This window comes from Arachis hypogaea, chromosome 17 (assembly GCF_003086295.3).
Source record: "Arachis hypogaea cultivar Tifrunner chromosome 17, arahy.Tifrunner.gnm2.J5K5, whole genome shotgun sequence".
NCBI classification, from domain to species: domain Eukaryota; kingdom Viridiplantae; phylum Streptophyta; class Magnoliopsida; order Fabales; family Fabaceae; genus Arachis; species Arachis hypogaea.
This window is the reverse complement of record NC_092052.1, coordinates 121,670,294-121,694,822: the sequence shown is the minus strand read 5'-3', so window position 1 is coordinate 121,694,822 and position 24,529 is coordinate 121,670,294. Positions and strand designations below refer to the sequence as shown.

The 24,529-nt window shown below is 38.8% G+C and overlaps 3 protein-coding genes, 1 long non-coding RNA gene and 1 pseudogene across 11 annotated transcripts; 2 read left to right on the top strand and 3 right to left on the bottom strand.

Moving 5' to 3' along the window:
• The first annotated feature begins 552 nt into the window (after positions 1 to 552).
• On the top strand, positions 553 to 2,918 carry LOC140181052 (uncharacterized). Its single transcript, XR_011875642.1, has 2 exons — positions 553 to 846; positions 2,485 to 2,918. It is a non-coding gene; the product is annotated as an uncharacterized lncRNA (long non-coding RNA).
• On the bottom strand, positions 1,475 to 9,577 carry LOC112764529 (histone-lysine N-methyltransferase ATX4). Its single transcript, XM_025810186.3, has 23 exons — positions 7,776 to 9,577; positions 7,608 to 7,663; positions 7,294 to 7,507; positions 6,940 to 7,059; positions 6,764 to 6,832; positions 6,593 to 6,661; positions 6,396 to 6,487; positions 5,992 to 6,087; positions 5,554 to 5,689; positions 5,313 to 5,415; positions 5,113 to 5,212; positions 4,756 to 4,880; positions 4,404 to 4,549; positions 4,106 to 4,210; positions 3,872 to 3,936; positions 3,516 to 3,726; positions 3,240 to 3,326; positions 3,105 to 3,161; positions 2,922 to 3,011; positions 2,513 to 2,599; positions 2,338 to 2,412; positions 2,152 to 2,252; positions 1,475 to 1,937 (listed from the first exon to the last, which is right to left on the bottom strand). The coding sequence occupies exons 1-23, from the start codon at positions 8,703 to 8,705 to the stop codon at positions 1,847 to 1,849; spliced, it is 3,225 nt and encodes a 1,074-aa protein (XP_025665971.1). The 5' UTR covers positions 8,706 to 9,577; the 3' UTR covers positions 1,475 to 1,846.
• Positions 9,578 to 13,056: 3,479 nt separating this feature from the next.
• Positions 13,057 to 13,782, bottom strand: LOC140180726 (uncharacterized; annotated as a pseudogene).
• Positions 13,057 to 17,378, bottom strand: LOC112764292 (putative pentatricopeptide repeat-containing protein At1g03510). Of its 8 annotated transcripts, none has more exons than XM_025809853.2 (6): positions 17,098 to 17,356; positions 16,733 to 16,995; positions 16,114 to 16,242; positions 15,955 to 16,005; positions 15,731 to 15,846; positions 13,057 to 15,439 (listed from the first exon to the last, which is right to left on the bottom strand). In XM_025809853.2, exon 6 carries the CDS (start codon positions 15,319 to 15,321, stop codon positions 13,885 to 13,887), a length of 1,437 nt encoding a protein of 478 aa, XP_025665638.1. In that variant the 5' UTR covers positions 15,322 to 15,439; positions 15,731 to 15,846; positions 15,955 to 16,005; positions 16,114 to 16,242; positions 16,733 to 16,995; positions 17,098 to 17,356; the 3' UTR covers positions 13,057 to 13,884. The 8 variants fall into 8 exon arrangements, 7 of the variants coding, with proteins under 7 accessions (XP_025665638.1, XP_072079587.1, XP_025665639.1 ...); XM_072223486.1 differs by having other exon boundaries at positions 13,057 to 15,431; positions 17,098 to 17,355; XM_025809854.2 differs by having other exon boundaries at positions 16,114 to 16,192; positions 17,098 to 17,355.
• A 1,256-nt stretch (positions 17,379 to 18,634) lies between these two features.
• Positions 18,635 to 21,304, top strand: LOC140180725 (uncharacterized). Its single transcript, XM_072222008.1, has 2 exons — positions 18,635 to 20,896; positions 21,062 to 21,304. Exons 1-2 carry the CDS (start codon positions 18,635 to 18,637, stop codon positions 21,302 to 21,304), a joined length of 2,505 nt encoding a protein of 834 aa, XP_072078109.1.
• Positions 21,305 to 24,529: the final 3,225 nt, after the last annotated feature.

Below are 24,529 nucleotides of genomic sequence, written 5' to 3'. Positions count from 1 at the left end.
AAAAAAAGAGGAATTGTCATTCAATAATGTTAAAAGTACTTGATGGATTTGCTTGTTTTGTTATATAACAGAGTTAATTACTAAAATGATACTCGTATTACTGATAAAAACAAAAAGCTCATATTACTGAAACAAAAAAAGAAAGAAAGGTCAATCATATAAAACTAACCATGTCTACTTTCATCATTTGAAGTGTTTTGTCTTTTTGAAACAAAACCGGTCACCGAAACTGTACATGTGATAAGTTTCACCCAGAATAAAAAGCATTAACATATTATAGGAAGAGTTTCAAGTATTTCGAGAATATTGGTATTCCAATTGTTTTAACCGTTGATCTAAATTATAAGAATATATATAATATATATTAATTAAAATCAACGATTAAAACAACTGAAACACCGGTATTTCTGATACATTTGAAATTTTTCCCATATTATATATTTGGTAAATGTAAACCTTTTTTACTCATATTAAATATTAATAATCTTTTCCATAATATAATATGGCCGCTACAGAAATGTTTTCTCAGGTATTAATAAATAATATTATTTTGAAGCTATTTTTTAATCAAAATATCCTAACTATTAATATTAAGACCAGTCATCAAGTTTTAAATATTTGCCTTTTCCATAAATTGAACCATCGTATTGTTCTGACAAACAAGAGAAATGGTTAGATTGAAAAACGTTTGAGAGTGAGAACTGAGAAGTTGAAAGTTGAAACCCCTTTTTTTTGTGTGTCCAATAATAACATCACGTTTTATTTCATTGTTGGAGAAGGGCGAAAGACTGAAAGAGTGTGTTGGTGGTGGTTAACAAGTTCCAATTCTAATTCAACCAGCAACAGGTACATCTCTTTAAATTCATGTTTCTTGTTACTATGCTAAACCTAACCCTAAATCCATGTTACCCTTATAGATTTTTTAAGACTTTATTTTATCTTGCAATTTTATTGAACAACTAAAGATTTCCTCCATTATCATAATCACCTAATTCAAAAAATTAACTATGTGGTGATTGAAACGATTATTATGTTGTGAGATTGCTTCGAATTGCGAAATAAAATTATAGTGTTTTAAACTCTGCCAATTATCACCACCAAAATAAATAATGATGAGTAAATCTGAGATTCCGAACTTCGAAGTGTTTTACAAGGTAATTCTTCCATTGAAATTCTTAGGGAAGAGTTGCTCAGCTTAGATTATAACTTACGTAGCTTTTACCCTAACGTGGTCAGTTTTTCAATATGAACTTTTATTTTAGTTTTTGTCATTCCATGTTTCTTTTTAACAATATGACACAAGTATTTTAAAATCTTTTATAAATGCCATAAACTTCTAATGAAATTTGCAAAATCCTTCTTTTCTTTTTAATTTATCTTTCTATTTAAGAATACTGATGATTCAATCTCATACCCTTGCTAATATATACAAATTTTCTATTTGGATGAATAGGAAACCATCTGTAATATACACTGAGAAGAAAATGGTTAACATTAAATTAAATTTAAGAAGATAATAAGTATTAAGTAATATCTAGTCATATTTACAAGATGCTAGGTACTAGGAAAAAATCTGTGGCTTTTATTATAAGGACATGAGGGAAAAAAAAACACTACTAACTACTAAGAGAGGGCAAAAGAGAAAAACAACTACTTTTTTTTCCTCACTATCATTTTTCTTTTCTTATGTCTTTGATTTAATAAAATAAAAAAATTACAGCTTTTGGTGTTGAGTAATTGTGAGTTCCCCGGTGTAAGAGGGATTGGTTAGTGCTCCTTGCGGAGAAGAAACAATGCTTTCTGTCATGACATCTTCTTCATATCTTCATTTGTATAATCCTTTTTCCTAATTCATGAATTTTCGACAATTTGGAGCTTTACATAGACATGGGACCTTAAATTCATCAGGCTCGTCAGGATCAAATAAGTAGTCATATCTGCACAAAACAAACAACCAAACATCAACTTAAAACAAAATGGGATATATGGATAAATAAAAGGGCAGTTTAGTGTAGAAGCATCCTGTGTTAACGCATGGGTCTAGAAAAGGGGTCTAGAAAAGGGTGTAAAGTATGCAGCCTAGCCTAATAATTATATGTATGAATTACAGAGATAAAAATGGAATGGCGAGTTAGTTATATCGATACATACGTTAACTCGTCGCCGGTAGATACGTTTGTCTTAGCAATGAGTACGATCCGGCTCTCATCGTCACCAACGCTCATGATCCTTGCGTAGCAATTTGGCATACACTGAACCAAAGAAGGGTAAGATGAATATCCATTAATGAGGGAGATTATGTTGTATAAAAATTGATTCAAGCTTAGGTTTTCTCACAGAATGATTGATTAGCCGGGCTATATTCCCTTTATCAGTGGCATCTACCACCACTTCTTCACTTATCTTAAACAGCTGCATAAAATAAGAGATCAAGACAATTAAGAACAAATATGAATAATGAAGTTGATCAAAAATTTTTCGTAGGCAAATGAAAGAGGAAGAATTCACTCACATAGCAATCTTTCCCTTCGGCCCGATAGCGCGCCTCCCTCAAATCCGCAATGCTGCCTCGCACTTGTTCTCCACGATATTCAAGAACCTACAGGTGAACACGAAAGCATGAGTTTGTTGTTGTTGCAAATTGTTCAAGGAAAGAGAGGATGGAATATGGCAATTAAAATTTGTCAAACTTCGCATGTTTTCTTACTTTGTTTTACAATGTGAAACCAGTTAGACAAGCCAAAGATTTGTTAAGATATTGTTCAATGTATCTCAAAACCAGTTGGAGTGGCATCAAGAGATTTATGGAAATGGGGGCAAGGTCACAAAGTTGATCTTCTAGAAGGGTTCCCAAAACTTCATAGTTGTTCAAAATTATATAAAAATAAATAATACAAAAAATATATCACTTATGATTATACCATTTCTCCTTCTTGAATATTTCTGCGTGCAAAGAGGCCCCATCCATGAATGCCTGATCTACCAAAGCAAACTCGTTCGTTTTCGGTTTTCTGGAATCATATTCGTGTCCGAAAATAAGAAGTTAGAACATGGATCAGAGAGGAAATAAATAATCCACAAGAAGAAAGAGAACAGTTAGTTACCTGTAAGTGGCGAAGGCGTTCTCTAAAGGAAGAAAATGTTGGAGGTTCCTCTACTGCCTGTGAGGGAAAGGGGTGTGAAAACTGAAAAGAAAGAAAAAGAGATATCCCATCTAATTTTCAAGATAGAAGCCTTACTCTGTATGTATTTAGTTTCTGTATCGCATCTAAAGCGTGACGGCGATGTCCTCCAACCCTATGCGGAACGGTTTCCTCTGCCGCTCTCTAAGAAAAATGTGAAAATTTTAAAGATGCAAAATAAATGAAAAGAATAAAGGCAATAGTTGATAACATAACCTACACTATGAGCATAGAAGCAAAGTAATTAAAGCAAGAAGCATGTTAATCATGTTATCGTAATAGTTGGTTTTCTTATGAACTTTTTTCACCATCAACAATGATTCTCCAAGCTACCTTTATTGTTGGATTTGTCCTTTGAAAGATACGACACCTAGCGGCAGATAACGGCTCGTTCTCGGCGTTATCAATGGGAGGATGTTCTTGCTTTACTCTGTTTGAAGCGATTAACCTAGATCCGGTTTTTCTCTTAGTTTGGAGAAGGTTCTTGGTTGAAATGACCCCAAGAGGGGTTTGCATGATTAAAACAGTATCAGGATTGGGGGCCCTGCAAGAAAAAATTTGTCATCATTAAGATCAAAACTTGAAAATAATATTCAGATTAAGGTGTTAATATATATATATATGTGTGTGTGTGTGTGTGTGTGTGTGTGTGTGTGTGTGTGTGTGTGTGTGTGTGGAGGATGGTTTACCTGTGGTAAGCACAATAAGAGACCATTCTTGTTGTCTGCTTACCATTTTTCTCAGAAATATGCAACTGCAATGAAAGAGGAGATATTCAATAAAATATTGCAATGTCAAGAACAATTGATGCATGTTATATATGCATATAACTGTTGAGTAAATCTTTAATCAGTCATCAAAATATATGGTTAGTGCTACAATATGCTATTAAACAAACCAATTCAATCTTAGTGAATCCTCACCTCCATTCGGTAACCAGCCCTTGATGCACACATGGCGTGGAAATAAGTGGAACACTTACAACATTGTGTACATGAACCATGAATTTGCTTGCAAACAACACAAATCTGTAGTTGAAGTAACAATCTTATTAGACTGGACCAAGAGACATAAATATTATAACATATTGATTTTTTTTTTTCAAGCCTCAATTGTTAAAGACCAATGCCAATATGCCATAAAGTGATTTTTTCTTTGGTCCCCTATATATGTTGATTTGCAGATAGACATAACATTTTGTAAATGCAGCAGATACCTCACCTTCACAAAAGAATTTGATGGAATACTCAGAATACCCAAAGCAGGCTCCATCTTCTCATCACTGGGAAAAGAGACTTCAGGTCGAAACCAAGCACAGGTGACATGCACCCATAACGAGTCAATATCGGTTGGCTTCAAAGCACCGCCTGGGGTCCAAAATAAGAGAGCACATTGAATCACAGGCAACTATAATGTCAAAGGAATCAAACTCAATTATATGCATATGCACATATGCTAGAATCCAAGGTAAAAAGACTAAAAGGATTCAGGAAGTGGTTCTACAGCATACTCAAACAAATAAAATGTGATAAATTTATAAATATCATTGTTTCGATTTTTGTGGAAGACATACCTTTGACAGGACAAAGACAACACTCACGCTTGATGTTAGGTGTCTCACAAGCTTTACAGACCCAAGATGTGAAGTCTTGAACATTTCTTGCTCCATAGCATTCTTGATGAACAGCTATTTGGCATCTGTAAAATATATAGTGAATTTGTATATTACTGACAATGCAATAGAGCAATAACACAGCAATCACAAAAATAAGTTTCTGACAATAGATCAAGGAAGCATAACAAGGGAAGGTGCATAATTCTGAAATGCCAGAAACCAAAGCATAATCCAGCAGTGTCTTCCCACCCCTGTCTTTTAAGGGTTGGACATTGATATAAAGTAACAATTGATGTACTGAAAAACATATATTACCGGATGCAAATGATAATTTTGTTGTAGTCCCAGTCCTCAACCCATCTACAAACAGCACATCGTTCTGTCGTCCATTTAGCATAAACAGGTTCATACTTCTCTGCCAGAGAAAATAGTATGTAGCACCATCATCATTACCAGAAACTAGCTCATTATCAATATACCATTAAGTTGCACAGAAAAAGTGAGTAAAAGAGTACCTTGCAAGAAGGCAAGCAACTTCTGCTTCCTCTCTTTTAGAGAAGGCTTTTTAGGTTTGACAGAAACTTGAGCATTAGCATGGACCTCAGCCAATTGCAGCATCTGAGAAGTGAAATATCATAGCATCAGTTACTAGTTTCAAAAGAGAATGGTTAGACACTTAAACAGTAGTTTAACAAAGTAACAGAAAATAGGTAGTTATACAAACAAAAAGGAATAAAATAATAGTTATAGACATACCCACTGTTCAAGTGGTAACATGGAGCCTTTGACCCTAATACTTGTTTTCCAGTTTCTTAATTTAGAACCTGTGTGTCGTTCCCAGTCACTGAGTGCTTGTTTTTCAGTCCCACAAAAACCACACTTGCAAACAACTCTGAAGTAGAGGAAAATGTATATTAACCCAAAAGCAATAAATGAATCATTTTACATACAGAAGTAATAGCAACAGCAGATTCAAAATTAGCATCAATGAGTTTGAAATCCATTAATGAAGCTTGAGAGATAAGTTGCATTAGCTATTAGAAAATATGTGCAAAATATTAATTGACAATCAAGAAAAAGAAAAAGGCATGAATGTATTCTCACAAATAAGAAGTTATACGTAGTAATTAGCTACAGCAATTTAAAAAAAAAATTACAGCAGAGGACAGATACATATGAACAAGTGATGCTTACAAGTGAAGGCTTGAAAAATATATGCCTTCCACGCCATTGCAGAGAACGGTGACCTTATTTGGAAGCCCTCCTAGCTGCCCATTGTTTTTGTTCGATCTGAACCAAAGCCTCTATTATGGTTAGAAAAAATACAAAGTAAACATAAAAATACAAAGTAAACATAAGACATTTTTCCTCCCAATAGCAGGTTAGGGAAGAAATAAAGAACTTCTAAATTGGTAGATGTGATTGAATCCCATAGATAAATTCATGTGAACCTTGCAAGAAATCAGGGATGAAGGAGATAATAATAATAATAATAATAATAATAATAATAATAATAATAATAATAATAATAATAATAATAATAATAATAATAACAACAGCAACAACAACAAACAACATCAGAATCATAGTAGACTTACTTGACTCTTGGCTGTGGTTTTTCAGGATCAGATAACTCAAAATCAAACTTGGCTTTGCAAGTAGGGCAGTAATAATCAGTGCCCTCAAGATTCTTCGGAAAACAGAACATACCCAATCAGCAAAATTCCAATATGTCACTTTATGAGCTTTGCATGCTGAGAAACGACAATATTAAGATATCAAGTAACGGACAAACCTTGAAATGGTTTCGAGAAATCTTGCCGCATTCCGCATGCACCCACACTTTACATCCATCACAGCGAACCTAATTTAGTGGGTAATCCATAAATGGAAACAAAATATTAATACTACAAACCAATAGTTTTTGAGATGAAAAAAATGACCGATCAGGATCCAACTAGCTTACCCAACTTCCACTATCCGAATGATTCCAAACTTTCTTGCATATCCCACAATAATGATTTGATTTTGTTAACTGCAATAAATAAATAAATACGGACTTCAAAGACCACAAAATATACAATTTTTTAAACAAATACAGAACTTCAATTTCGAGAAGAAGAAATGACAAAATATACAAACCCTAGCACATGTTTTACACAGGAATTTGCCATTCAGAGCCAAATCCTTCAATTTCTTTGACAAAGGAAGGTGCAATCCACAGGCTTCACAGGGTCTTGTGTCTTTCTTATCAAATAAATCCTGCATTGGCAATTCAAATCAATGAATACTTAAAGTTTACCAAACTTCAGTAGCATTCCTCACTCCCCTACATTTTAGTGAAATATGGAGCACAAGGTTATGACTAATGATTAGTTGGTTACATAATCAAAGCAAAAGAAGCAAATTTCGGTCTACAGCCCAGAAAAGGATTAAAGACTAAAGAATGTCAATTTCTAGTTGAAAACTAAGTTAATATTATTAGTTTCTGCTCACCTGATTCAGAAAGTGATACCCTGCATACTGGTTTGAACCAGTGACCCTATGAAGGGCTCTGAGAAGAGTATCATCAAATCCGGCATTACTGGCTGCTGCATTTATATCAGCTATCAACTTCTCTGTGAAGCCCTGGTCTGCTAAGAATGCCTCCTCTATTGCCGTTTGGAAATCAGAAGAATCATAGGAACTAAGTTCAGACTGCCCCTGAAACCTGAACCAAGCAAGCATCATATCATGCCTAGTAAGCAAAGATTCTCCCACAACAGGAAAACCAAAAAAAAAAAAAAAAAATGACAACAACAACTCCGTACCTGTCTACAAAATCCATAAATGGAAAAATCATTCCATGCTTCACCCATGCATAGTCCTGCTCAAAAAACACCAACAATATTAATAGTCAACAATTTCCAGATTAACTAAAAATCTATATATAAGGTACTTCATTCATTCATAGTTCATAATTCACAATTCACACACACCCTTTGGCTTTGGTTCCCAGCATAACCAAGGAACATGACACAAGCTGCATCAGCTATACAAGAGCGGAGCACAAGCTCAGGTGCCTGAGTCATAGGATCAATCACAATGGCTGGCCAAAAAGGTTCCTTTTTCCCAGCTTTTGCCCACACTATATCACCAGCATAAAAATCTTCTGGACCATATTGCCCTTCACTCCTCTTACTCCCCATTAGCTCAACTCCTTCCACCTCCACAAACCTCCCATTTTCATCCTCAACCAAAACGCTGTCACGCCGCTTCGAACCAAAATCCTTGCAATCCCTCATTAACTCTCCAACATCACACAGTGCCGAGTACTTTCGATGCTTGTGACGTGTTTTTTCATCGTTCCTCAATTTCCTCCCATTCTTTGGTGCCTTGAAGCTTAACCTCTCATGCTTGCATTCGTATTCTTCATCATCGAAATCGCAATCACGCAAGCTGCCATGGTTATTCTTACTCTCCTTCCTCCAATTATCAATAACAGAGTCGTTGAACCTCGAAGGAAGCACCTGCACGCGCCCCCGTGAGGTTCGAACCAGTGCCGGCCGCTGAACCTCACCGCCAGCACGGTTCCTATTGACACGAAGGACACCGTTTCCAACTCCGCCACCTCCTCCTTCGTTTGTCGAATCCACCTCGCCGCTAGGGGAGCATGAGACTTCAGTGCACCACGAAGCGGAGAATCCCTTCTCCGACACACCGGCGGCGCTCAGCAGGCCGTGTAAACTCATCGGAATCACGCCGGCGGCGACGTCACCGAGGAGGTTCAGAGGGTAGTATCCGTTGCTATTGGTCTTCTTCCTCTTCTTCCGAGTTTCAGAGCACTCGTCGTTCTTCCCAACCGAGTCACTGAGTCTGCACCGTTTCAGACTCGGCATTTGGGATTTCAGGTTCCGCTTTATGATCATTCTCTTGTTCTCTTCTCTTCTCGCTGAGGGAACGATCACCGCATTCAATTGGAGTCTCGGGTGGCCTCAAAAATCGAACTTAAATAACCCCAGAAAGAGAATTTTCGGACTTGAGGCACTGCGATGAGGACGGCACGTAAACCCTAATCTCCGAATTGGTATTCGAAGGGAAAAAAACAGAGCAAGAAAGGAAGAACACGAAGCTTGGGCAACTCGAGATTCTGAGCAGTGGAATGGAAAGTGAAGATAAAAGGGTGTCAGAAAGGGAAGGAATTTAAGTTTAAGAACGTCGTTGAAGAATTTGATCGAGGAAGATCGAATGAGCAGAGAGACTGTGACAAAAGGGATCTTGTTTTCGGTAAGACCTCTCTCTCTCTTTCTCTCTCACCAACTGCCTAAGAAGACAGAGAGAAGAGAGAGAAACAGGAAAAGTTTTATTATTTTTGTGAAAGGAAGAATCCTCGGACGGATTACAATGTAATTTGTAATTTTTATGGGACTGAACAAAAGAGATTGTAACATGGGATTGGATAAGGAGGTGTTGTAAGTAATACCAAGGAAGAAGTTGTTTTTAGAGAGAGAAAGGAAGAGGTGACAGAGTAAGACTTAAGAGAGAGAAAGAGAATTCTTGAGCGTTATCTTGTTTGTTATAGAATGCAACTAGGTGGTTGCTAACTTGCGCTTTTTGCGTGTGGTGGATACCGCAATTTCTTCTTCCTTGGTCATGGCATTCTGGTTCGGCATCTTGGGCCGGGTTTCATGGGTGTCATCATTATACCAAGTTCTAAAAACTTTAATGCAAAAAGCTTCAAACTTGCAATGATATGGCGTGTTTGTGTATGAGTGAACAAAACACACACAATGACACCGCTGAAATTTGTTCCAAGAAATTTGGAGTTTATATAATGTGTGTGCGCCGTCATTTATAACTTGTCTATATATTTGAGACATTTCTCTTTTTGTTAACGTTGTTGTTGTCATGAGTTTTTGTCCTATGATTTTTTACTACTATTGTTGTGTTCACTTCATGCCTTGGATTGGAGATTGAGGATTTGAATAATGAATATTTTGGTTATGGGATTTTTTTGAGATATTTAAGGAAAGCGTTTTTTTCTTTTTTGTCCCTCATTTCTCCGGTGGGGGGTGAAGGTTTTTCAAGAGGACGACGTGCAAACAGTAACCAGCCCCAAAAAGTTTGTAACTTCAATAAAATAATTTGATTTCATTTAATGGGGAATTAAACGATGTTTTGGCCTAAGAATCTAAGATGAGGTGGAGCGTTTTTTTTTTTTTTTTCTGTAGATGAAGTGAATGAATCGGTAAACGGAGTTCTGGTGAGTCCACTCACCAATTATTTCTAAATTCAATACAAATCTATTTTATCTATGGGCTTTTATTTTATTTCCTTCTTTTAATTAAATTTATCTTTCAATTTTTCTCTTGGTGTTGTTATCTTTCACTTTTTTTAAGGGAAAAAAATCTTCCTGGTTCTGGATCATGAGTCTTGGAACATCGGGTATCAATCATGGATGACGAGAAAATGGTCTAGAATTTATTTGTTTTCTAATATGTACAAAAATAAATAATATATTCTTTTAATTTTTCAAAAATTTTATTTTATTTTATTTTTTCTTCGCCCTTTGGGTTTGGCCGTTTGGGAACGAAAGCTTCATTCTTTGCACGACCACCGTGAAGACCATGGAAGAGATTCTTCTCACCATTCGTTGTTATTAGAAAGGTAATATAATCACGTGTGTTTATCTTGCTAAATGATAACATCATTTGTTAATTTATCCCCAAAAGACTAAAATGGTTCAACATTATTCTTTTTCATAACTAAGCAAAGTTAATATGTTAAATTCTGGGAAACAAGTAAAGTAGAACTTTTGTTTTCTAAATTAAAAAGAATATATATTAAATCTAAAAGATAAACGATGTTAGGTAACTGTAACTAGGTCTACTTTGTCTCAATACCTTGGTGCAGCAAGTTTAATGTGCAATTGGATCTATAATTCAGTGATTATTTTTGTTGAATAACTTTTTGTGGAAAAATAAAAGCTCCACGTTGAATTTATTTTCTAAAATAAAGTGTAGAGACTAGAGAGTCATGTTCAGCGTAGAAGGAGCTTGTGAATGTGTTGAATGATGCAATGGGAGCAAAAAGCCATGGTTTGTGGTTTTAAATAGCAGGGAAGAGGGGTTCCGTAAAAATTCATGTACAATTGTCTTCATATGAAGTTGATAGTTAAGAGTTGTTAGATGACAATTTAATCAAATCTGTTAAATCATTCAACGATTTTTAACTATCAACTTCACATGAAATTAATTGCATATGAGTTTCTATTTGTGAATCATATAAATATGCGTAAAGCTGATTTGTCATTACCATATCAAAGCTATCAATTACCAACTAATAATTAAATTAGTTTTTTAATTTTTTTTATAAGATAATTAAGGTAGTGTTTTAATTTTTAACTTAACTAAATTAGCTAATCGGTTAATTGTGTTAATAAAAACTTGACGTGAAAAATGAATATTTGTATAGCAGAAAATGAATCAAGTTAGAAGAAAGGAAACAAGATTGAAAATGGTAGAGATGCATTCACGAAGAATAGAGAATGGTTAGGCAGAAAATGTAGAGTATGTAGAGTTTGGATAAGTAAGTGAGGAGAAAATGAATATTGGCATTGAAATGTTGAATTGCTTAATGCTTATAAAAATTTTCACGTGTTATTTATATACAACTTGCATGCAGGGACGCTAACAAGTTTTTTTATTAACTAACTTACTACCTAACTTTTGTTAAAAAAAAAAACTTACTACCTAACTGTACAAGACTTTACATGATGATTCAGAGAGTAGCTTATTCCGAAGAAGGTGGATCAGATATCTGTCGGTTCGGTAGGATGGTAAGACTGGATCTTAAGAGCGGTGGGGTGGTACTTGTAAAGGCATTCCAATATTTAGAGTAGAGTGATCATAGACACGAGATGAAAGAATACCCGAGAGTATAGCGAATTTGTTAGGATTTAGAATGGTCATAGACAGATCGGATTGCGAAGGGTCCAAGAGCACTTAAGACATCAAATTTATAACACTAACTGATTTTTAACTAACTTTTTCGGTTAGTATTTCTAATTCTATCAATAATTACTCTATAACTTTAACTTCCAAATTTCATATGCTCAAGTTACATTCCCCTTTAAATTAGAATTGTGATTGTCTAAAAGACCTAATTTAAATAAAAACTTATGTCCTGAAATGAACTAAAATCCATGAACCATTTCTTATGAATTTAACATAATAACAAAAAATATATTAAATACACCACTTTTATACATTTTCTATTTTTATTACTATTTCTTATATTAAAAGTGATTAATAAAAGATTAATTATCCCATCAAAAAAAGTATACCAAAGATGTACAAAAGAGATAGTACAAACATAATAATTCATAAAACAAAAAAGATTACAAATGTGTAGCATGTGAGCGTGTCAGAACTCACACTGTTTCCGGATTGGCGAGAGGGACATGGCATGAACATGTATAGTTAATGATCCACCTATTTACATCATATGATTTGTTACTTTTAATTAACCCCAACACACACACATCTCATCTAGTGGTGGATTCTATATGAACTCGGTGTCCCACAAATGTCATGTTCAAGTAAAATTTCTTATTAAGATTAGAGGATGCAACTAGTTTATAGAATTTTAATACAAGACAATTCTGAAATGTGAATCAGTTTTCAGTAAATTAACAATGAAATCTGAATTGTTCTATGTGATGTCCCAAGCAAATTAAATGAAAGAAAACTGAATAGATATGTAAAAAGTGAATTAGATTAGGAGAGATTAAAATACTAAGGAATTAGATTTAACTTAAGTGACCAAGGAACTGACAGTTAATTGAATTAAAATTTAATCACTTATAGTTTGTTGTGAATTAAATCTTTGCTTGATTGAAGTGAGTGGCAAGAAAATTAATCCGAAAATTTGGACATCTCTAAAACCTTAACTGTTTAATTGCACTCTGGATTTACTGTTTCATGCAATTTGAATCTCAAACCACTCATTTTAGCTTGTCTGACTAGTTTAATCATTCAATTATTGTTGCTTGATCCATTAGTCCTCGTGGAATCGATCCTCACTTACCTGAGGTATTACTTGATACGAACCCGGTGCACTTGTCGGTTAGTTTGTGGTGATTCAAAATCCGCATCATCAGCATTGCCATTAAACCGAAGTCCAAACTTTTAACGAAGAAATGAATCAATCACACAAATAACCACGGGGAATTCATTGTTTTTTGGCTTATAATTTCTCGTTTCATCATATTTTGGAACATTTGAGGCAAATGTTAATATGTTCCTCCAAACATAGGGAGAGAAGTGGAAATACAAATGAATCAAATTCTAATCAAAATATAAAGTTTCTAACAGTGTTGCAGTGTGTATATATATATATACTGTCCAAGATATCATTATAGCTTCAACTGATACTATATAACATAATTGTGATTATCTAAAGCATACGACACAATATATGTATAAGTCACACCTTGAGAAGTAAAAGTCACATGGATCAACTAGTTCATACCTTTATATCTTCCTCATTAAATGATATCCTCATGCCGTAAACTTCATTGAAATCTATTCCTGGGACATCGAGGAAAGCAGGCTTCATTGTAGCTCCATGCATCCAGTCCATTGAGCTCAAACTTCCTGAACTGACACTCTTTGGTAATGGTGGCATGTCTAGAAATTGTTTCTTTTCTTCAATTGAGTTCTCCTCTGTGTTAAGAACAGGAACTTTGATTTCCAGAATATCGGAGAACGGCAAGTCTATTGCTGCCTTTTATAAGAGATCCTTTTCACACTCATAAAACACATCACTCAGAAGCTGTTCCTTTTGAAGAACATCAATATCAGCAGATTTTAGTCCCTGTGAGAAGACATCTTCCCCACAAGATATCATTGAGATGGCTGCTGTCACAGGATCCAGGTTCATGAATGACTCTTCAAAAACAGGTTCCGGGGCTTTGAACAGATCACCCTCTGCTGTCACATACCTTTATATCTCCCTCACTAAATGATCTCCTCATGCCATAAACTTGATCGAAAGCTATTCCTGTGTTGTTTGTCATATTTTGTTGAAGGCATGACAAGAAGCCATTCAACTTGTTACCTGAACCCAACTGCACCCAACATCTTTTCTTAACCGACTTGCATTAATCAGGGCTCTCAATTCCCTGATCCGATCCCACATACCAAACTTGGCATATAGGTTTGATAGCATAACGCAGATCCCAACATTCTGAGGATCTAAGTGAAGTGCTCTTTCAGCTGCCAATTCGCCCAACTCTATGTTCCCACAATCCACACATGCACTGAGTAGAGCTCCCCACATGGAGATGCTACATTTTCCCACTCTCTCATTTAGTATTTCCCATGCCTTGTGCAACTCCCCAGCCCTGCAAAGCAAATCAACCAAACAGCTGTAATGCTCTGGACCAGGATCTAACTTGAATTCATTAGCCATAGATTCAAAATACTTGACACCCTCTTGTACTTGGCCGGTTCGACCACAAGCCGAGATCACCGTAAGAAATGCTATCCCATCTGGTTTGATTCCTTCCACCAACATTTCATTATATAAAGCAATGACTTCTTTGTAGTGTCCATTTCTGCCATACACACCAAGCATTGAAGTCCACAGCACAACATCTCTGCTTCTTTCTTTTTTCACCTCGGTTCCTGCCAACCCGAACACTTGCCATGCCTTCTTCACCATCCCACACTTGCCATACATCTCAATCAGCGCACTCTGCAGAAACACATCACTCTCTATGTCCCGTATCGTACGCAGCAAATAACTATGCAGTTGTCTACCCAATTCAATGGCGGATAAACCGGTGCATGCACGTAAAGCCGCTGAGAGTGTAAAGTGATCGTACTTCAATTTCAAGACTGGCATCTTCCTAACTAGTTCAAGCTGTTCAACCCAGAAACCAGCATGGACATAACCGGACAAAAGTGCATTGGCACAAACGGTGTTCTTGTGAGGAGTTTCATCAAACACAAGGACTGCATCTTTCAAAGTGGACAATTTAGAGTAGAGATCAATGAGAGCACTGGCCACAAACACACTAGAGGACCAACCCGATTTTGCCAGGTGAGCATGTATCTGTTTGGGAAAGTGAACATCTGCGAGTGTAGAGGAAGCATTTAAGGTGCTGCAGAAAGCGTAGGTATCCAAAGGAATGGCATTGGAGTGCATGAAGGAGAAGGTAGTGAGAGCGAGAAAGGGGAGGCCCATGCGAGAAGAATCAGAGATGATGGCATTGAAGTGTATGGGGTTGGTGGAGTTGATGCTGATGCATCTCAAGAACTTGTTCATCAGTGTTTGAAGCTTCTTATTAGCAAAAGAATGGGGGCACCCGGCGGCGTATGTGGCCATCATTCCTGTGTGAAGACGGTGGCACCGAAAGAGGATGCCCCTCCTCACCAGGTACCCATGCACTTTCTTCATGTCTAATCTTTCATGTTTATGATGACGACATTTCCGCAAAAATTGAATTACATAATCAAATATCAGGTTGGAGTTGGACATGTCAAAGTAGAATAATATGGAGTTGGAGTCAACAAACACCAGTACACCACACTATAAACCAAGGTTCTGAGAACCGGACCGATTATCAAACCGCTCTAGTCACTGATTCACTGGTTTACTAGTCCAACCGGTCCAACCGTAGTCCAACCGAAAAAACCGTTTTAGAATAAAATAATAAATAAATTATAGAACAACTCTCATCAACACAATAAAAACATTCAATAAATCATCAACACAATAAAAATTATAGAACATGTTTATTGCTATATTATAAAATTACAAAACATGTTTGTTTAATAGTTAATACATTGACAGTATTAAATGTTTTTCAAGCATCCAATCAAATGTGTTTTCAAATGATGGTAAAAATTTATAAATTGAGTTGTGTAAACCATCTTTAGAAAGATACCTAAAATAGGATCGATCCTTTGGCTTCTAAAACCTAAAACAGCCTCCATCACCAGTTCATTGTGCGGATGGTTTTCAATGTTGGAAGTTACTCCACTCCCAACTTTGAGCTGCTCCCTAATAAAGTTTCAAGTAGATAATTCAAAACATATTAATACTATGGCTCAAAACATATTAAAGCTTGAGGTGTATGCATGTATTCAGTGAAATCGAAGCAAAACTAACCGTGAGAAGAACGTTAAAACTTATTCGTGGTTTTTATAGAAAGCATTCCATCTGTTTACAAGCATCAAATATAAACAGCTCAAATTCTCATCAATAAAATATGAAAATTATGTAGATGTTTTTTCCTCTCTAAAATGAATAGTCCAATTGTTAAGTTACCCCAGTTGTCAGCATCATCGTTGGAAGAAAACCTCAGCTTGAAATTCCTCTAAGCAGCTTCCATTACCAGTATCAGAGACTACTCACAAAAACTAATATTATGAGAATCACCGAGAGTCTGAAATCAACCTATTATACATCAAACGCCAAAAGATGCACCATCAAGTTTTTAACATAGTTTTCACAAGGTTATCACAAAAATTAACATGCTTTAACAAAGATTAACAAAGTTTTCAACCAAATTTTAACAAGCTCAGCACAATGATTAACAACAAAATCAAGAAACTTTAACAAAATTTAACAACAGACAAAAAAAAAGTAAGAACCAGCAAGAACAAGCCAGTAATCAATTTATTAGTATCAATTTATCATCAATCAATAAGCCAGTAACAGGGTTAATCAGTCAAAAACAGGCCAGAACAAGCCAGAGAAGTGAGCAAAGCCAATCAACCAAGAACAAGCACTAAGCACTGACAGAGCATCCAATTAACTCAAGCACAAAGTAAAAAAAAAAAAAAAGCAACACATTACTTAATCAATAATCATCAATCAATGAAAGCACAAAAACACCAGCAGTGAGAACACTAGCAGTGTGCATTAAAAAACGACGATCACTGACCATCGAAGAACAAGCACGAAGAGGGTTTGATTTCTGAACAGACAATAAAATAAACACGAAGAACAAGCACTAGATTGGAATGGAGCGAAGTAGCGAACGCCGATAGCACGAAGACGGAAGTTCTTGAGTGCAACGGAGGCGGCAACAGCAGTCTCTCACTCTGACAGACGGCGAAAAGATTGGAATGGAGAAGGGTTTTTTTGTTGGTTGAGCTTCTGCTCTCTGAACTCGAAGGAAGGAGATTGGAATGGAAAAGGGTTTTTCTTCAATAAAATCACAAAACGTTCAATAATCAATCATCCTGTGATTTGATTTCGGAACAGAGCATTAAAAAAAATGAAGAACAGGTGAGCGTGAGCACTGACCTTCGGTCTCAGACGGCGAGCACGACGGCGAGCAGAGTCATCAGACGAAGACGAAGACGAAGACGACGGACGCTCGAGGAAGAAACAGCGTGCCTGCGACTGGTGAGTCTGAGAGCGTACAGGGGTCAGTGCGACGGACGGCGCGGCGGCAATAGAGGCACAAGGCGGTGGTGGAGGCTAGGGTTGCGGGCAGCAGTTCCTTGTTGTTGCTCTCTGAAATCTGAATTCTGAAGGAAGGGGCTTGGGGGGCACAAGGCCGGGGGTTGGCATCTCTCTCTCAGTTTTTTAACGAACGACGTCGTGTTACTTAGACCGGACGGTAACGGTTCCGATTCAACGGCCACATCCGGTTTTTAATTGAACGGTTTTAGACAATAAACCAAACCGTTAAAGCTGTCGGCTCAGAGTCGGACCGGTCCGATCGATCGATCCGGTCCGATTTTTAGAACTATGCTATAAACTAATGTTTCGAGAATCGAACCAGATGATCCGATTCGGTTGAAGTAAGAAACCATTGGAAAAAAACCGGCAAAAAATCGATTAACCAATAAATTGCTTGAATCGGACGGTTTTTTCGGTTTTCAATTTTAAAAATATAAAATAAATATATAAACCCTCTCCTTGAGTTGCTAAAATCGTATTAAGGTGCTGCTTTTTCTGTTTTTGTTTATTTTTGCTTAATTTGTTAAAATTCTGAGTTGATATTCTTATTCTAAGTTGCTGATTTTCTAAAATAATTTTGTATTTTGAGTTGGAATTATTGCTGATGTGATTCTGAATTTAGTTTGAATTTTTTGTTTAATTTTTTGTTTTTTAATTCTCTGGCTTTGGATGCTGTGAAGCTTTTGGATTCTGAGTTTTGTTGAGTACTTGATTAGTATCGAAAATACAAATTGATACGTCACCCTTATCCTCGGTTGCGCAATAAGCTCGGCACGTGAATCATAAAGCTCGCCCGGAATACTCGGTATGTGAGCAGATAAGCTCGACCTTACCCATTCGAATGAAAAGACACGTGCATCATAAAGCTCGGTCCCGTATCAGCCGTCCGAAAAGCTCGGCACGTGATTAGGACCGAAGCAGCATCACCCAACTGAAAATAAGAAACGTGCTCAGCAGGTTTATAGCACCAAAACAGAATATCATAACCAACCTACAAACTAGGACTTATCCATTAACGGGTAAAAACCAACTCCTATAAAACCTAGATGATACGCTCGGCTAGGTCTCAGGTTCTATCACTCTTATTCTCTCACTCTTATTCTCTCACTCTTTTCTCTTAACTCACTCACCGTGAATCACTACTGACTTGAGCGTCGGAGTATCTTGTGCAGGTATTCCCGCCGCGGTGTTTGACTTCCGGCCGACGTCAAGCTCTTCCTCCTCGGTGTCAACTCACTCGGAAGCGCTTAAGCTCGGCCTCCCTAGTGTTCGGACGAACCACTTGGTGCCCACCGTGGGGCCCGGAATACATCTAACCCCATTTTTCCTTCGTCTAGTCTTCTATTTTATTTTGCAGGATTCCCGATCCTCGGACATGGCTGACAAGGAAAATCCACAACTCTCACAGGATGACCTCCTGGCTCAGATCGCCGAGCTTCAGGCGGAGGTACGGAGGATAGCCGAGCTCTCAACACAAAACAATGGAGAGAACTCCAAAGGCTCGGCTCAAAGTGCGGCGGACCCTTTAAACATCGTCCCGCCAAAAGAAAAGCTCACCCTCGACAACCCTTTCTCCGAGGAGATCACGAATTACCAGATGCCAAAAAACTTTACGCTGCCCACCGCGCTGGAGCCGTACAAGGGGTTCGGCGACCCCCGAGCCCATGTGAAGAAGTTCCAATCGATGATGTTCTTCAACGGCCCGAACAATGAGCCCGTCCTCTGTCGAGCGTTTCCCACTTACCTAGATGGTGCTGCATTACTCTGGTTTTCTAAACTTTCTGCAGGTTCGATTTCCTCCTTTGAAGACCTCGCCAGATCATTCATTGATTACTTTGAAGACCTCGCCAGATCATTCATTGATTACTTCGCTGCATCAAGAATCTATGTACATGGCTCAGACTATCTCGGCACCATCAAACAGGGTCAGCACGAGAGTCTAAAAGACTACATGACCAGATTCGCTGACGCCACTATGGAGATCCAAGACTTGGACCCGGCCGTTCACCTGCACGCTCTCAAGGCTGGCCTCAGGCCTGGCAAATTTCGGGAGACCATTGCCATAACAAAACCAAAGACGCTAGAGGAATTCCGAGAAAGGGCGGCTGGGCAAATGGAGATTGAAGAACTCAGAGAAGCCCAGAAATCAGACAAACAGCCACATCGGAGAGATGAGGAAAGGACTTTCAGATCGCCAGGCAACAGGGACACCAAGAAACCTCCTAAGCCCGCGTCAAAGTACAACACATACACCAGATTCAACACCAGAAGAGAGAACATCATCAGAGAAATCCTCAACGCCAAAATCATAAAGCCACCAGCCCGAGCAGGGAACTACCAGGATCAACGATTCGTGGACAAGATAAAGCATTGTGCCTTCCACCGAAAGTTCGGTCATACTACAGATGACTGCATCGTTGCAAAGGACCTCCTGGAAAGACTAGCACGCCAAGGGCTCCTGGACAGATACATCGAGACCCGGAAGGGCAGAGGAGGAAACTCGGACAGGATAGAGCATAAGCAAGCAACGGCCGACGACAAAAAAGAGAGGACGACTCCTGATCCGCCAAGAGTAGTCATCAACCACATATCGGGAGGATTTGCAGGCGGAGGAGGAACAAGCTCGGCCAGGAAGCGAAGCTATAGAGCAATGCTGGCAATCGAAGGAACCATACAACCAAGGAAGGACAAAGAACCAGACGTCACAATATCCTTCAACCAAACAGACTTCAAATCGGCAAGCCCTAACCTCGACGACCCCGTGGTAATCTCCATCCAGGTCGGAGAGCTGTTGGTAAGAAAAACATTGTTAGATCCAGATAGTAGTGCTGACGTTTTATTTTACTCTACTTTTACAAAAATGAAATTATCAGAGAAATTGATACAACCCTCCTCTGGAGAGCTAATTGGGTTCTCCGGAGAGAGAGTCCCCATCATGGGGCACATATGGCTAAAGAACACGATGGGAGAGATCCCTATGTCAAAATCAATCGATATTCAATATCTAATAGTAAACTGTTATAGCCCTTATAATATTATACTTGGGAGACCCGCACTGAACATATTCAGGGCAGTGGTGTCCACATTACACCTGTGTGTCAAGTTTTCAGTGCAGGAAAACAAGATCGCTACGGTGTACGCCGACCATCAAGAAGCTCGGCAGTGTTACAACGCTGGTCTAAAACCAGTCCAAACAGAACAGGAAGCTCGGCCCCAGGTTCAAACAATCCACACGACGGCCAACTCAGCAACACTAGCCGATCTAGACCCAAGGGAAGACCTCGGCGAAAGACCTCGGCCAATGGACAATCTTCAACAAGTAACACTAACAGCAGACGACAAACAATGCACATATGTCGGAGAGGCATTAGAAGGGGCAGACCGAGCAAGACTCATTCACATACTGCGTCAGAACGCCGACCTTTTTGCATGGACATCAGATGACATGCCCGGAATCAACCCAGAAGTCATCTGCCACAAGCTAGCAATCGACAAAACAATCCGACCAGTTGCACAGAAGAAAAGGAACCTCGGAGAAGAGAAAAAACAAGCAGCACTCGAAGAAACCCAGAAGCTCCTCAATGCAGGTTTCATCAGAGAGATTCGCTTCACCACATGGTTGTCCAACGTGGTAATGGTAAGGAAGAGCTCAGGTAAATGGCGCATGTGCGTCGACTTTACAAACTTAAATAAAGCTTGCCCTAAAGATGCATATCCACTGCCTTGCATTGATAAATTAGTTGATAACGCCTCTGGTTTCAAAGCTTTGAGTTTTATGGATGCATACTCTGGCTATAACCAGATTCTAATGCACCCAGAAGACCAAAGCAAAACAGCTTTTATAACAGAACATGGGAATTTTTGTTACAAGGTAATGCCCTTTGGCCTAAAGAATGCAGGTGCGACATATCAAAGGCTAATGGACAAGGTGTTCCAACAACAGATAGGTCGCAACATGGAGGTCTACGTAGATGACATGGTAGCAAAAACACCTATGCAGGGGTCACACTGTGACGACCTAGTAGAAATCTTCAGACAACTCTGAACATATAACATGAGACTCAATCCAGACAAATGTGCGTTCGGAGTACAAGGAGGGAAGTTCCTGGGATTCATGTTAACATCTCGAGGCATCGAGGCCAACCCAGAAAAGTGCAAGGCCGTGTTGAACATGACAAGCCCAAAAACGGTAAAGGAAGTCCAGCAACTTGCAGGACGAATAGCTGCCCTGTCACGTTTCCTACCTGCAGTGGCAAACCGGTCTTATCACTTTTTCCAGACATTCTCTAAAGGCAGGAAGTTCAACTGGACAGACGAATGCGAAAATGCTTTTACCGAACTTAAACAACACTTAACATCACCACCAATCCTCCAAAGACCAGAGACAGGTAACCCACTGTATTTATACCTATCAGTATCTAACCATGCTATAAGCTCGGTTTTAGTAACAGAAACAGGAAGAAAGCAAAGCCCAATATACTTCATCAGTAGGGTGCTACAACCAACAGAAACAAGGTACCCAAAGATAGAACAACTGGCGCTAGCACTAATCACCACAGCAAGAAGACTGCGGCACTATTTTTAGAGCCACACAATCATAGTACGAACGGACCAACCGCTAAGGCAGATATTAACCAGACCCGAGCTCGCCGGCAGATTGATAAAGTGGTCGGTCGAGCTCTCCGAGTTCGACATCCAGTACGAATCAAGGAAAACACTGAAGTCACAGGTGCTAGCCGACTTTATATCGGTGATGACTAATGACACACGTAATACAGAGGTCAGTTGGAGCATACATGTGGATGGGGCGTCAAACAAAGAAGGCAGTGGGGCAGGGATACTACTAAAAGAAGGAGACAAGGTGGTGGCCGAGCAGTCACTACAGTTCCGCTTCAACGCAAGCAACAATCAGGCAGAATATGAGGCCCTACTTGCTGGGCTAAAGCTCGCCCTACAACTACAAATACCCCGAATAACAGCCTACTGCGACTCTTCCTTGGTGGTACATCAAATAAAGGGCGAATTTCAGGTAAAAGATCCTTTGTTAGAGAAATATTGGCTCATAACAAAGGATCTAATTTCAAAATTTAAAGAATTTGATATTATCCATGTAAACCGAGAACAAAACACCAGGGCCGATGTGTTATCTAAGTTAGCCACAACACGGCAAGCCGAAAACACATCGGCACTGTCCCAGCTAACACTTGACAAACCAAGTTTTGAGCAAGATACAATTTTGAGTATTACACAGGTCCCAGATTGGCGAACACCTTTTTTCGATTACATTAATACAGGCACCATTCCAAATGATGAGCCGAACTTGCCACTCTTCCGAAGAAGAGCAAGCTTCTATACAGTGCTCGGAAACACCCTATACAGGCGAGGACACTCACAACCATTGCTCAAGTGCATCAGCAACGAGGAAGCCGAGGAGGTTATGGCTGAAGCGCATGAAGGAGTCTGCGGCAACCATATCGGCGGCCGAGCATTAGCAGCAAAGATCTTGCGAACAGGATACTATTGGCCGACGATAAAACGGGACTGCATCACAAAAGTCAAAGCATGTGATAATTGTCAAAAGCATGCCACCCTCTCAAAGATCCCAGCCGAGGAGCTCCATACCATAGAGGTAAGCTGGCCTTTCGATAGGTGGGGATTGGATATCCTTGGACCCTTTCCGAAAGCGCCAGGCCAGGTAAAGTTCCTCTTAGTGTCAATTGATTATTTCTCTAAGTGGATAGAAGCACAACCACTAGCGCACATAACATCAGAAAAAGTGCGATCTTTTCTATGGAAAAATACCATATGCAGATTCGGTATCCCAAGAGAAATAATCTCGGATAACGGAAGACAATTTACAGACCATAAGCTCGCCACCTTTCTGACAAATTTTAACATCAAACATCACTTCAGCTCAGTAGAGCACCCGCAGACTAACGGACAAGTTGAATCAGCTAACAGAATTATCTTGCAGGGATTAAAGAAAAAGCTCGGCGAAGCTAAAGGGGAGTGGGCCGACCTCATTCCAGAAATTCTATGGAGTTACAACACCAGCATTCAATCTGCCACAGGGGAAACTCCCTTCAAATTGGTATATGGCGCAGAAGCGCTTATTCCAGTAGAGGTCAGCGTCCCAACGTTAAGGACCGAGCTCTATAATCAACCAAACAATCAACAAGCTCGGTCAGCCGAACTGGACCTCGTAGAAGAAGACAGAGACATCTCCGCCATAAAGCAGCGAGCCAGAAAACGATACCTAGAGCAAAGACACCACAAAAGAGTAGTTCACAGGTCCTTCAACAATGGAGACCTTGTACTCAGACGAACAGAAGATGCGCGGAAACCACCAGCACATGGCAAATTAGCGGCAAATTGGGAAGGTCCTTTCCGAGTTCTTCAAAACCTCGGAAAGGGGGCTTACAAATTAGAAACCCTTAGAGGAGAGCAACTTCCAGGAACATGGAACGTCTCCTCTCTAAGGGAATATCAATCATGACATAGCCTGTGTAATAGCGAATGATGGTACTCTTTTTTCCTTCCGACGGTTTTTTCCCAAAACGCAAGGGTTTTACTCGGAAAGGGTTTTAATGAGGCCGGACGCAACAAATCATTGTACCCATACAACCTAATGTACAATCAAAACAGTTCTCATTTAGACAGTTAGCATACATTTTAGTTAGTAAACGCACCATCCGAACATTATCCTCGGAACACTAACATCATAAGCCGAGCATATTCCTCGGAAAACTCCCATCATAAGAATAAGTCAAAGTGTTTCCAATTAACAAACTAACCCGAGCTTCATACTCGGAAAACAACACGCGCATACCGAGCATACTGCTCGGGAGATGTACAAACAAACATTATCATCAAACAAATCTTAAAGCGCTTCCATTCAAAAAGATAAATACTACATTAGAACAGCTATTCACATTTCTGACAAGTTCACTTAAGCAAAGAACGGCTTAGGCCATCTTCAATACATACACACGACTGTTTCCAACACATAGTCATAAATTCATTCAAAATATCAACCTCTTTTCATAATTAAGCCGAGCTATATGCTCGGAAAACAAAAGTATCACTACCGATAACAATATTCGGAATTACCCAGAAAAGCAAAAAAGTTCTAAAAGAGCCACAATACTACATACGAAGCTCACAAATTTTAACTAAGAGCCTACTCGACTTTGTCACCAATGCTGGATCCTTCACCTTCATCAGCAACAACAGGTTCGTCCTCCACAAGCTGCCCACCCACAACCACCTT